The 12,484-nt window shown below is 41.7% G+C and overlaps 1 protein-coding gene across 2 annotated transcripts in view; it reads right to left on the bottom strand.

Moving 5' to 3' along the window:
* BMPER (BMP binding endothelial regulator) overlaps positions 1-12,484 on the bottom strand; it is a 147,993-nt gene that overhangs the window by 51,524 nt on the left and 83,985 nt on the right. For both annotated transcript variants that reach the window (XM_086847771.1, XM_086847762.1), the window contains exons 11-12: positions 9,399-9,444; positions 874-1,203 (exon numbers count right to left, since the gene is read on the bottom strand). In XM_086847771.1, the coding sequence (XP_086703897.1) occupies positions 874-1,203; positions 9,399-9,444 (376 nt within the window). The remainder of the gene's footprint in view (positions 1-873; positions 1,204-9,398; positions 9,445-12,484) is intronic.

A 12,484-nucleotide genomic window follows, 5' to 3' on the forward strand; every position in this document is an offset into this window, starting at 1 on the left:
GTTCCTGAAAGGCTGCACCCTATGGAAGGGACCTGTGTTTTTGAAGTTTGTGAAGAAATGCAGTTCATGAGAGGGACTCGCATTGGAGAACGTTGCAGTGAACTTTCTTCTGTGGAAGGGACCCCATGCTGGAGCAAGGAATGAGTGTGAGGAGTCCTCCCCCTGAGGAGGAAGAACTGGTAGATACAATATCTGATGGACTGACTGAACCCCATTCCCAATTCCCCCTACACCACTCAGGGCAGGAGGAGATAGAATGAGGAGTAAATTTAAGCTTGTGAAGAAGGGAGTGTGGAGGTTTTTTGAAGATTCTACTTAATTTCTTATTATCCTACCCTAATGTTATTGGCAATAAATTAAACTAATTTCCCCAAATTCAGTCTATTTTTTCTATGATGGGAATTACTGAGTGATCTCTACCAGTTCTTATCTTGAACCACGAGTCTTCCACTATATTTTCTCTTCCCTGTCCAGGTGAGGATGGGAGAGATACAGTGGCTTTGGTGGCCATGTTTGGCTGATGTCCAGCCAGGGTCAATCCACCATACTCTCCACAGCCACTTTTAAGTTACTGGAAGTGAAAGTCATGGCACATTTGTCTACTCAGGCAGCTAAGGCAGCTGCAGAATGAAACACAGCTTAGCAAAGTCCTGCAGACTTCAAATTTATAGCTGGGATTTCTGTCTGCTTGTGGGATGCGGGAATTTTGAAAGAGCTGTGGGTTTCTCTGATCTCTAAATAGTAATAATGATATTTATTACTGCTATCATGTTTTTTTACTGACTACTGTTCATGTTGAACTTCAGAAGTTCTTCACAGAGAAAGAAGTCACACACAAACACACACAGACACACACACATATACTTGTCCTACCAGCTTTGGTTGTCACTTTCAGCAAATAACCATCCAAATCGATCTGAAATTGTGGTGTCTCGCAAGGTAGTGAAATTCGAGTCCCATTCCACTTCACTGTGAGGTGCTGCTGGAGGCTGATTGTGCTTCTGCCCAACACAAGGTCCACTGACTTTGTCCAGGAGAAAGAACGGGTCCGACGGGCATCGTTTTTTACCAGCACCTGAAAGGGTGAGGCAGAGGAGGAGCAGTCTTTTGTCAAAACGTACTGACATGTTCCCTGAAAGTTAAATGTCCGTCCATCAAAAGTGTTGTAGTGAGGATCTCCAAACACAGTGCAAACTCCAGGCTCTGCAGGTGAGTGAGAAAAAAAAGTGCCATATCAGGATCAAAGTTGGAAAAAAGCAGTAGATAAGAACTTAGAGATCCTGCTCTCACCTAGTCTATCTGCTCTACAGGGTAGACTGGTGCCCACTAGGATTAAATATACCTTTAAAAAACAAAAACTTCATTGCTTTAGAAGTCTTTCCCAAAGTGGCTGGTAACCAAAGGCCAGTTCATCCCTGGGGCAGCATAGGAAGGCTAACCTGTAGCTTTGTCCCTTAAACATAATGTACAGTCTATGTAGTAACCTACAGTATGTAGGTTATTAAAATGCCTGTGAGCTTTTTCAAATTTCAGTGCCTCACTGAAATTAAAAGCCATCAGATCACTTTAGCCGGAGCTGGTTCAGTTCATATTTTATATATACACACTTATACATAATGTACATTTATAAACTAGGTGTGTTTACATGTTTTTTCCCCAAAATACATATAGAACCAGCATCTTTATTCAATGTTACAAGCTACTGTATATGCTGTTTATACAGAACTGACTTGTAGTTACTGATATCACCACCAACTAAAAGTCAGTAGTACATGACTAACATGATGCAATGACTGCCAAAGAGCATGGTGTCTCTACCAATTATTTATGTCATTACAAATGGATGGAGTTCTCTTAGGGATATTTGAAGCCATACAATGCTCAGAGAAGTCACAGCTCAAAGACAGAGCATTTCTATCTTCATTGCAATTATGCTGAGTTACCCTGCAGCTACCCAGCAACTGATTGAATTGTCTCACAACTAAAGATAGCAGCAAATACATTTGCCTTGCAGCCTTCTGGTATAACAATAGATTCTAACCACATTGCTGCTGTTCCTGGAAGAAGGAGTCTCAAGGCAGAGAAATGCACACTGCTATATTGCCAGTTGTATACCCATGAGCTAAGGCTGCTTTTGAAAGATGATGCCTGTTTAACTAACAATGGCTTGCTTGAAAAAAACAGCTTAAAAAAGCCAAATTCAAATCTACAAAAAAAAAGGAGACATGAATGTTGTGGAGAAGGGGAAGGAAATTGCTCCTGTGGAGTGAAATACAATTCTAACTACACAATACACCTTTCCCAACAGAGTTTTTCAGCCTAGGCAGAGTGCAATGCTAAAGTAACTGTAACATTTCTGGTGTTTTTCTAGCTGTAAGGAGAGCTCAAGGAAACCCACATGGAGACACAGCAAATGGAGCTGAAGGAGACCCCAGGAGATACTACCTTCTTCTTCTCCAGCTGCAAGGAAGAACCACCTCCACCTATATGATATACGTTTATCTAACCTGTCCATAAAGAGCAGTAGTAACAGCAATTCCATTGTCACCTCTGGCAACCTGTTTCAGCCTGTTTCAACCTACTGCAAGAAATGTCTTCCTAAAGCCTCATCTCACTTTCCCCTCACCACATGATGCAGAGCCATCACAGAGCAGGTCCCTGGGTGATTTGTACTTTACCCCTAATTGGCCACATGCATGCTTCTTTAGCTAAGCCAGTAACTCATCTTGCCATCATTATGACCCATCTTTACTGCATCTGGCAACTAGGGACCAAAAGTTTCAATTCCTCAAGGACATCATGTTGACAACTCCATCAGAAATTAAAATGATCCTTATTTGATGAACATCTTCAGAAAACAGACTTAAAGCAGACCCTGAAAACCAAGACATTTAGGCAAGAGAGTGCTTTTAAAAATGTGCACTTCTGTGAGTTTTATTTTCCTCACTGATAGCAATAAGGATGTCCATAACTGCTTTCCAAAGTTCATTAAAAGATTAATTGATTCTCCAAAATTGGAACGAACCATATGGCTTTTAATTAACAACATCATTTTTACCAATAGGAAACATAATCTATAGATTTTGTATGGAGACCATCTGACTTTACCCATTAGCAAATCATACTAACATGTTTCTAATTTCCTTATGTATACATCCAAGTATCTGCATGACGAGTACTAAAGATACATGTTATTACCAGCTCAGATTATACTTCAGCTATTCCAGCTTCAATTTTTCCTTAAATTTAATGACAACTTTTATGAAAGCAAGGAAATTATCAAAATAAAACAAACCATCAGCCAAACATCAGCGAAGACTCTAGAGGAAAGATCTGATTTTTCTCTTGTTTCTAAAGGACAAGAATGCGGACATGTTATACATGTTTTTAATCAATCTGTTGGGAGGAGGAGGCTGATTCTTCACCTAAGCAAGTGACTAAGAGGAAAGACATGGGAGGAACAAACATAATTTAGAGATGTGCAAGTAAAATTGATAGTGCCAATGGGATCCAAAGAAAATATTTATTTTTAATTTCTAATGTGTTATGCAGAGTAATGTTGTTTTATGTTATGTTACATCGTGTCACGTCATATGTCAACTTGATGCTGTGCACTTAAAAATGTATTTTGGACTGGATAGCTGAAGGTCTGATCCAAATTTTGCTGTTTTCTTTAATAACCAAGGAAATGGAGGAGGGAAAATCCACCTAAAAACCATCTGAATAATTGATTCTCTGATATCACTGTGTAAAACATTCTTGAAAGGTTTGCTAAAATTGTGGGGTTTAAAAATAAATCCACACCCTGCAAAAGTGTGTGCGATAACTCAGGCACTGCCAGTAAGAAAAACTGGTTGGCCTAGAAATAAACCTTAAATACTGGGTGTAATAAGACTGCAAAAGACCATCAACATGAAAAGAATTCCTGCCATTTTTAGCTTTTGGGTTGTTGTTTATTTCCTTTTGGAAGAATTTCAATCACATCATATTTTATGGTTTGCTTCTTCTCTTTTTTTTTTTTTTCTTTCTTCTTTTTTTTTTCTTTTTTTTCCTCCTTCAACAACCAGCCTTTTTACTTGGCAATTTTTGAAATCTATTGGAAGCACTGATCTGTAGTTAGGACTGTGTGTGACTTGTTTCTCTATTGGGACATAACAGATGAAGAGGTGCTGCTGCATCACCAAAGTTACGTTCCCCAACCATGGAGTATGAATTTTGCAAGCTTATAGTAACAAGGCATAGGGTCACAGGTGTAGGTCTTTCCCTTTTTTCCCCTACAGTAAATTGTTCCCAGCTTATTGCCAACACTCCATGTGTCAGCTAAGGCAGAGCTAGAAAAGGGCAATTCTATACAATAGAATTCAGATTAGGGACTTTGTGATCTAGACATGGTTTCTTTTAATTCAGTAACCTTTGATAGAAATATTTTCTGTAAATTTTTCCAGTCCAAAAATGGTTTTAGCATCTACAACATCCTTGGGCAAAGGAAATGAAGAATCATTGCCTCTTCCTCATTTTGAAAGTGGCATTCATGATCTTTGTTTTGTTTTTTGCTCATCTAGACATGCACATGAATGCAAATTTACCCATTCTCTCTCTATCCTTGAAAAACACAGGTTTTTTCAAAGGAGGGCCCCAGAGCTATGTTTAGCAGGCTGTGATTTTTAAAACACTTCAGACACTTAACTCTCATTAAACATTATTGAGAGCTGGATGCAAACACCACTAAACCTCTTTTGGAAATCATGCATGTTGCCTCCTAATCAATACTCAGACATTCTGGAATTCATAAAAGCTTTTGGGAGCTTGGCAGTTTTCACATTTGTTTTTTAAGCAACTAAATGCGGACTTCACACTTTTACATTTGACTAAAATATTAAACTACGTGTGATTAATGCAGTTTGCTTACCTCCCACCTAGGGCTCTACAGCTTACTTGCAAACTAATAATAGTATTTAGGTGCTAAAAGTGAATACTATAGAACTGTTGGCATGTTTTTCTTGAATTTTCAAATCATGTTCCCAATTCAAATGAAATAGTGACTTTCATTAGAAAAGGGAGTGTTTTTGAAAACACATGTAGCTGTACAAAAAAGGAAGCTAAAAAAGCAAGAGCATGGAAAAGAACACATTAGCATTTCCTAAGTTTCAACATACTCTCATAAAGAAAAAAAAATCACAACCTGTTTGGCCAATGTGGAGGGATAAAAGTCTGAAAGACCACTCATTTCTAGTAACTAGTACGCTGAGTACAGGTAAGAACCACTTATTAAACTAACTGGTTGCCAAAAAGTACCTTTCTGCCTTCCACCCAGTGCCTCAATTCCCCCAGACAGTATTTTGCCTTTTTAGAAAGGCAAAATATATATACTGCGTGACGGAGGCCAGACAGACAGTCAGTACACACATCCTGACCAGCCAAGAGCACAAGCATATTGGCTGGGCAATTAACACACTTGTAGCTCCAGACCAGCCACAGGATATATTGTCTCTAGCTGGGTTTATTATTTGTTGGGACATAAAGGAAATGGGACACAAATCCATAGGAAACCAGGCTCTGTTAGTTCTGGTACTCATGGAATAGCTTGTTTTGTTTTTTCAGGAGATCAGAGCAGTCAATTGAAGTCCAAGATGTCCAGATGTCTGGTCACACTCTGCTGGGCTTGTAGGTAGTTAAGAGTGGCCAAGAAAAATATGCTTTAAATTGTAACTAAAATCGGTTTGGACACTTTCTAAGTAAGGAGAAGGAGGAAAAAACACAAGTTTACCAGTGAAGGCTGTTCTAGTTGTAGATCTATAATTCAAAAATAGCTCAGCTTTTTAAAAATAAAATGAAACTTTGAATGTAATTAGCCCATATGCTGAATTAAGCCCTAAATCAAACAGAACATTATTGACTTCTAAAAACTAGCTACAGAACATGCATAACAGAATTTCATAGGTTTTCTGTAAACACTGCATAGCCATAGAGGACTTTTCCTCATAACTGCTGCATAGGGCAGCTTGATATAATACACATTACAAGGTGTGGTGTCAAAATCTCCACAGGAGTCTTTATGGTCTATTTCATAAATAAAATAGCTATTCCAATTTGTCCAAATACATATTTGTACAGTAGACCATCACAGCTGAAATGGGAGGTAAATTATGAACAGTGTTCCAGTATGAATAAACAATTGCAGCCTTTTTGCTGCTTTATTTCTTCATGGAAAGGAAATAACAGAAAAAAACAGGAACCTATGTGGTTCTTCAGTCCCACTTCCTTCTCTCACAGGTACCCACAATGCATAACCTCACTTTGTTTCTTTTTCTTTTTTTTTTCCTATTCTTTGAAAGTCAGTGCTTTTATCAGTAATTCTATAAAAACACAAAAAAAGGATGCAGGACCAAGTGGAATACCAACCTCTTAATCCTAAGGTAGGTTCAAATGCCCTCGAATTTGGTTTAGCTCAGTTGACGATTTTGTCAATTAAAAAAGCTGTGGAATGATTTGTGATGAATGACATTTTCTGTCCCAAAAGCAGCCTTTATTGCAAGATTAATCATGTGTACTGTACATGTAAACCTAGATGACTGCAGTCCACTTTGAAAAAACTTCATCCACAAAATCTCACAACTGATGTAAGATTGTGCTAGGACTATTAATAATGATTAAAGTGTATCTACGTGATTTTAGTAAAAAAATTTCATCCTGTGTACTGTAATTTCAACAGAACCTATGAATTCTTCCTTGTCAAGAAAAAAGATTTTACTTCCACTGTAAGTTCCTATCTTTGTCTGAAGTTAAGAGAAGTCTGTTAATGTTATTTGAACTCAGGTTTAGTTTTTTCTTATTTTTAATATGAAAATGACCTTGGTCTAACATAGGATTACTAATTTATGGAATTGACGTCAGTGGTGATTTTTCTAAATCAAGCCCGAAAGAGTACATTTCATTACATTTTTACAGCAGCATAAACTAAACTGTTGAATTTTCCACTGGTATGACCACTGTGTTTAATTAGTGATAACTGTATGCCAGGCATGGAGCTTAAAAAGCAACATGCCAAAACTAACTATAGTTAACTTCAGCAACAGTAGACAAAAGAGACTCTCCAGCCCTTTAGGAGACGAGGTGCTTTTTCTCTTTGCAACAAACTGCTTTGAAAATAATCCTTTGATTATTTTTTTTTTCCAGTTTAAAGTGTATTCTTTCACAACTTGACTGGTTTTGACCCACTTCATAGAAATTGGCTGCATTTAAACTGTACTCAAGGCTCCCCCATGTACAATATGTTCTTGTACCTCCCTATGTTGTTTTTACTTAGGAAAATTAATATCTGCTGGAGTGCCAGAAATGTTGGTGTGTTAGTATGTAGAGACAGGATCAGGATCAACATGAGTGAGTGGGTGAGGGAAGGGGCTGTGTGTACATCTTATCAGAAACTGGCTGAATTAGCAAAGTTTCCAATTCCTGTCAGATGATAGTTGTGATGAGACTTACAGCACTTCTTCTGCAAAGGTGGGATTAATTCTTTGCAAATGGCAAATGTTAAAACATCTAGTGGTAGCCACCACTTCTGTATAACACTGTATTTAAGCTCCTTGATTACATTCTCTGTGAAATCCAAGAATGCCCTGTTAATCACAAAAGTTTGGAATTAGCTCTTCTCCTAGTACTAAATGGGTCTATAGTGAGATAATTCTGTAAAAAAAAAAAAGACCCCTCTGTTTCAGGTGCAACGGTGGAGCATAGGACCGTGTGACAGGACAACAAGCCTAGGCTCAAGCACAGGCAGTGCAATGCAGACCCTTGATTCCTTGATCCCTTCCCATAAGGGAACAAGGCTGTTTATCCTGTGGGCAGACCTAATAGCAGGCTGTCAGTACATAGAAAGAGGTCACTGGGAAGATGCAGCCAGGCTCTTTACAGATCTGCATGGCAGGAGGACAAGCAATAATGATCTGACCTTAATTTAACATGTTTGTAGTCATGATTATTCCCTCTTATATCATCAAGAAGTTTTGAGATTTTAGGTAACCAGGCTCCTAGATAACTTATTTTAACGCTGAAGAACTGTAATTTTTGCCTCCTTCTCCCATGAAACAATTATCACAAGTCATCACTCTCTGGCAGCATTTCTGAAGGAGTCACTGTACTGTCTTCTTTTGAACCTCTGAAAGTAGAGGGTCTCCTGTGCTTTGAGGCAATGACTGGCCCCATCTTTTCCTCCCCGCTTATGTTACAGAAGAACCCAGGAAGAGCACATGAGAAAGGTTAAATGAGACTGAAACATAAAAAAAAGAGGCAAGATAGAGATTGATAAATTAATTACACTAATGGTATGTCACATCTGAGCAAAGGTCTATACAAATCTCTTCTCCCTTAAAACTGAGCTAACATGAAATCAACTGCTAGTCAGTTGAATCCTCTTTCATTTCTTCCTCTGCTCAGTATTATTTCAAGTGTTTCTGAGGTTGTCCCTTGTATTTACTCTATTTTGATAATGAAGACTTGCAGGCTAGATTTATTTTATCCCAAGATATACATTTCAAAATGAATGAGTCCCAGAGTGAAAAAACAGATATTTAGCATATGGGATTTGTGCAGTTCAAGAGAAGCCAGAAGTGAGTTGAACAGCAAAACCATTTGATTTTAGGCAAAAGAACAGGAACACTTTCTTCTTGCAAAAGCCTTCCTATAGGTCATAAAACCCCATTTTAGCAGTCTGTCCCTATTTGGTAAAATATTTAAATATATACTGAAGGAAATACGTAATGGTATCTTGTTAACTTCAGGTCTCCCAGTTGAGTTAAATAGAACAAGCTGAAAGATAAGTATTTGAGTAAGTCCTTTGCTGACTGGGAGGGTGATACTGCAATTTAATGATCATTCCTGAAGAGAGGAGTAAAGCGATTAGAATGTAAGAGCTGAACTAAACATCATAAACAAAGAAGAATAATTTTCTATTCTACTTCCCACTGCTGCCCCAGACTGTGTCCGATATTTCTGCACACCTTTTTTTAACTCTCACAAATCATCTGCAAAGGTGTGATTATGTATGCACATAGCTGGATTGTTAGTTATAGGTGTAAAAGGTACCCAAGTCCTAAAGTTAGAACTCCATTCATTTTCTTGCTTTATTGCCTACAAATTTCACAGACCAACTATATCTTTCAAAATGCAGCACCTCAGATTTGACAAAAATAGCATCATTTTGAAAAATAAAATAAAAACAAAATACCCAGGCATCTTATTTTAAAATTACAGATTTATAGGAGGCACAATCCATGGCTAAAAATAATCACTTGCCCTTTAGCTACCTCTAAAAAGAAAGCAGAAAAGCAAACATACTATTATATAGTTATTTTCTCTGAAAGAATAAAAAAGAATTTAAAGAATGTGAAGAAATAACTTACTTTCAGTGCAAATTGGACAGCATCCTTTTCTGTTCAGGATTTTACCCTAATTGGGAGAAAGACAGGCTGTTTTAATGAAAGAGTTCTTGGACCAATGACTGTGTCATGTTGTAAGACTGGATAAGCCTTTGAAAATAATTTAAGTTGTGTTTGAACTCAGTGCCCTGGTTACAACTTCAAATATCAGGTGCTAAAAACAGAACATTCAACGAACTCCTTGGCAGTCTTATAAGAAATGAAATATTAAAAGGGTTCTTTGTTACCACTTTTCTCTTTAGAGGGAAGAAGGGAGGGAAGGGAGGAGGGATGGAAGGAAGGAGGGAGGGAAGGAGGGAGGGAAGGAAGGAGGGAGGGAAGGCAGGCAGGAAGGCAGGAAGGCAGGCAGGCAGGAAGGAAGGCAGGAAGTCAGGAAGTCAGGAAAGCAGGAAGGAAGGCAGGAAGGCAGGCAGGCAGGAAGGCAGGCAGGAAGGCAGTCAGGAAGGAAGGCAGGCAGGAAGGTAGGCAGGCAGGCAGGAAGGAAGGCAGGAAGGCAGGAAGGCAGGCAGGAAGGCAGGCAGGAAGGCAGGAAGGCAGGAAGGCAGGCAGGAAGGAAGGCAGGCAGGAAGGAAGGCAGGCAGGCAGGCAGGCAGGCAGGAAGGAAGGCAGGAAGGAAGGCAGGAAGGCAGGAAGGCAGGCAGGAAGGCAGGCAGGAAGGCAGGAAGGCAGGCAGGCAGGCAGGAAGGAAGGCAGGAAGGCAGGAAGGAAGGCAGGAAGGCAGGCAGGAAGGCAGGAAGGCAGGCAGGAAGGCAGGCAGGCAGGCAGGCAGGAAGGCAGGCAGGAAGGCAGGCAGGAAGGAAGGCAGGAAGGCAGGAAGGCAGGAAGGCAGGCAGGAAGGAAGGCAGGAAGGCAGGAAGGCAGGAAGGAAGGCAGGAAGGCAGGAAGGCAGGAAGGCAGGCAGGAAGGCAGGCAGGCAGGAAGGCAGGCAGGCAGGAAGGCAGGAAGGAAGGCAGGAAGGAAGGAAGGCAGGAAGGAAGGCAGGAAGTCAGGAAGTCAGGAAAGCAGGAAGGAAGGCAGGAAGGCAGGCAGGCAGGAAGGCAGGCAGGAAGGCAGTCAGGAAGGAAGGCAGGCAGGAAGGTAGGCAGGCAGGCAGGAAGGAAGGCAGGAAGGCAGGAAGGCAGGCAGGAAGGCAGGAAGGCAGGAAGGCAGGCAGGCAGGCAGGAAGGAAGGCAGGCAGGAAGGAAGGCAGGCAGGCAGGCAGGCAGGCAGGAAGGAAGGCAGGAAGGAAGGCAGGAAGGCAGGAAGGCAGGCAGGAAGGCAGGCAGGAAGGCAGGAAGGCAGGCAGGCAGGCAGGAAGGAAGGCAGGCAGGCAGGAAGGAAGGCAGGAAGGCAGGAAGGAAGGCAGGAAGGCAGGCAGGAAGGCAGGCAGGAAGGCAGGCAGGCAGGCAGGCAGGAAGGCAGGCAGGAAGGCAGGCAGGAAGGAAGGCAGGAAGGCAGGAAGGCAGGAAGGCAGGCAGGAAGGAAGGCAGGAAGGCAGGAAGGCAGGAAGGAAGGCAGGAAGGCAGGAAGGCAGGAAGGCAGGCAGGAAGGCAGGCAGGCAGGAAGGCAGGCAGGCAGGAAGGCAGGCAGGAAGGCAGGAAGGAAGGCAGGAAGGAAGGCAGGAAGGAAGGAAGGCAGGAAGGAAGGCAGGCAGGAAGGAAGGAAGGCAGGAAGGCAGGAAGGCAGGAAGGAAGGCAGGAAGGAAGGCAGGAAGGAAGGCAGGAAGGAAGGAAGGCAGGAAGGAAGGAAGGAAGGCAGGAAGGAAGGCAGGAAGGAAGGCAGGAAGGCAGGCAGGCAGGAAGGAAGGCAGGCAGGCAGGAAGGCAGGCAGGAAGGCAGGCAGGAAGGAAGGAAGGAAGGAAGGAAGGAAGGAAGGAAGGAAGGAAGGAAGGAAGGAAGGAAGGAAGGAAGGAAGGAAGGAAGGAAGGAAGGAAGGAAGGAAGGAAGGAAGGAAGGAAGGAAGGAAGGAAGGAAGGAAGGAAGGAAGGAAGGAAGGAAGGAAGGAAGGAAGGAAGGAAGGAAGGAAGGAAGGAAGGAAGGAAGGAAGGAACTAAATTATCTAAAGTTCATCAGCAAGCTAGCAGAGAAGCCTGAAAAATTTGACACTTAACAATGTATTTTTCCAAGCAAAAATTGATGTTGGTTATAAAAGAACTTACAGTGATACTGAAGCTCACCCATATTCCCACACAGGTAGTGAGAGGTATATGGAGAGGAAGTCCACTCTGTGTGACTATTGCTCCTATTCCCACCAAGTAGGTAAGCAAGGTGAGGACAGCAAAAGTGAGCAAATGGAGCTATGCTATCCTGCCCCCTAAACATAAAAAACTTTTGAAAACAGACAAAAAATTGGTGACAGGTCCATGCAAAGAGTGGGGAAGTGGGCAAAGGCAGCCCTATTGCTGTCTGCCTTGCTTTTTGCCTGCAGTGCTGCCAAGCTTTGAAAATGTGCATGGGGAGGCATGAACTCCAAGTATCTGCTAGAAAACTGGAGTGGAGCATGTTCCATCCTGCTCTTGCTTGATGTAGACACATGGCATGAACGAATCCTTGGTCATGAATGCACTTGGGCACAATACCCACACAACCCAGTTCCGTGTAGGCTTGTCTTTGAATATGCAACTTCATGTGAACACACTTGAGACACATCTGGACTTAAGAAAAGGGATCAGAGTTGCACTGGCAGAGTGAGCAGCACTTAAATGTTTGTGTGGTTCCCAGGTCCCTGGGCAAAGAGAAATGCTGAGGACCAGGCTGCAACAGTAGGCTTATCAAGCACCTGCTAGAACAGAAACCCTTTAAGGAGGAACTCTTAAAACCACCCAGAAATAGGGAGCTTAGCAACACATATTTGTAGGAACAGAAACATGCAGCTGAATGCCACACACTGCACTGCATAGCCTTACCTCTCTGTTTCAATAAAAGAGTTGAAATCATCAGCTGAGCTGGAAGTGGCAAGAATTCAAGTGAAATTGGAATCTCCAAGGCAGCCTGCTGAGGCTGGTTACTTGAGCCACCATGTTGGCCTGAGATCCTGTTTTTGTCTTGTAGAATAAGGAAACCCATTATTGC

The sequence above is a fragment of the Cyanistes caeruleus genome, chromosome 1 (assembly GCF_971803275.1).
Source record: "Cyanistes caeruleus chromosome 1, bCyaCae1.hap1.1, whole genome shotgun sequence".
Lineage (NCBI taxonomy): Eukaryota > Metazoa > Chordata > Aves > Passeriformes > Paridae > Cyanistes > Cyanistes caeruleus.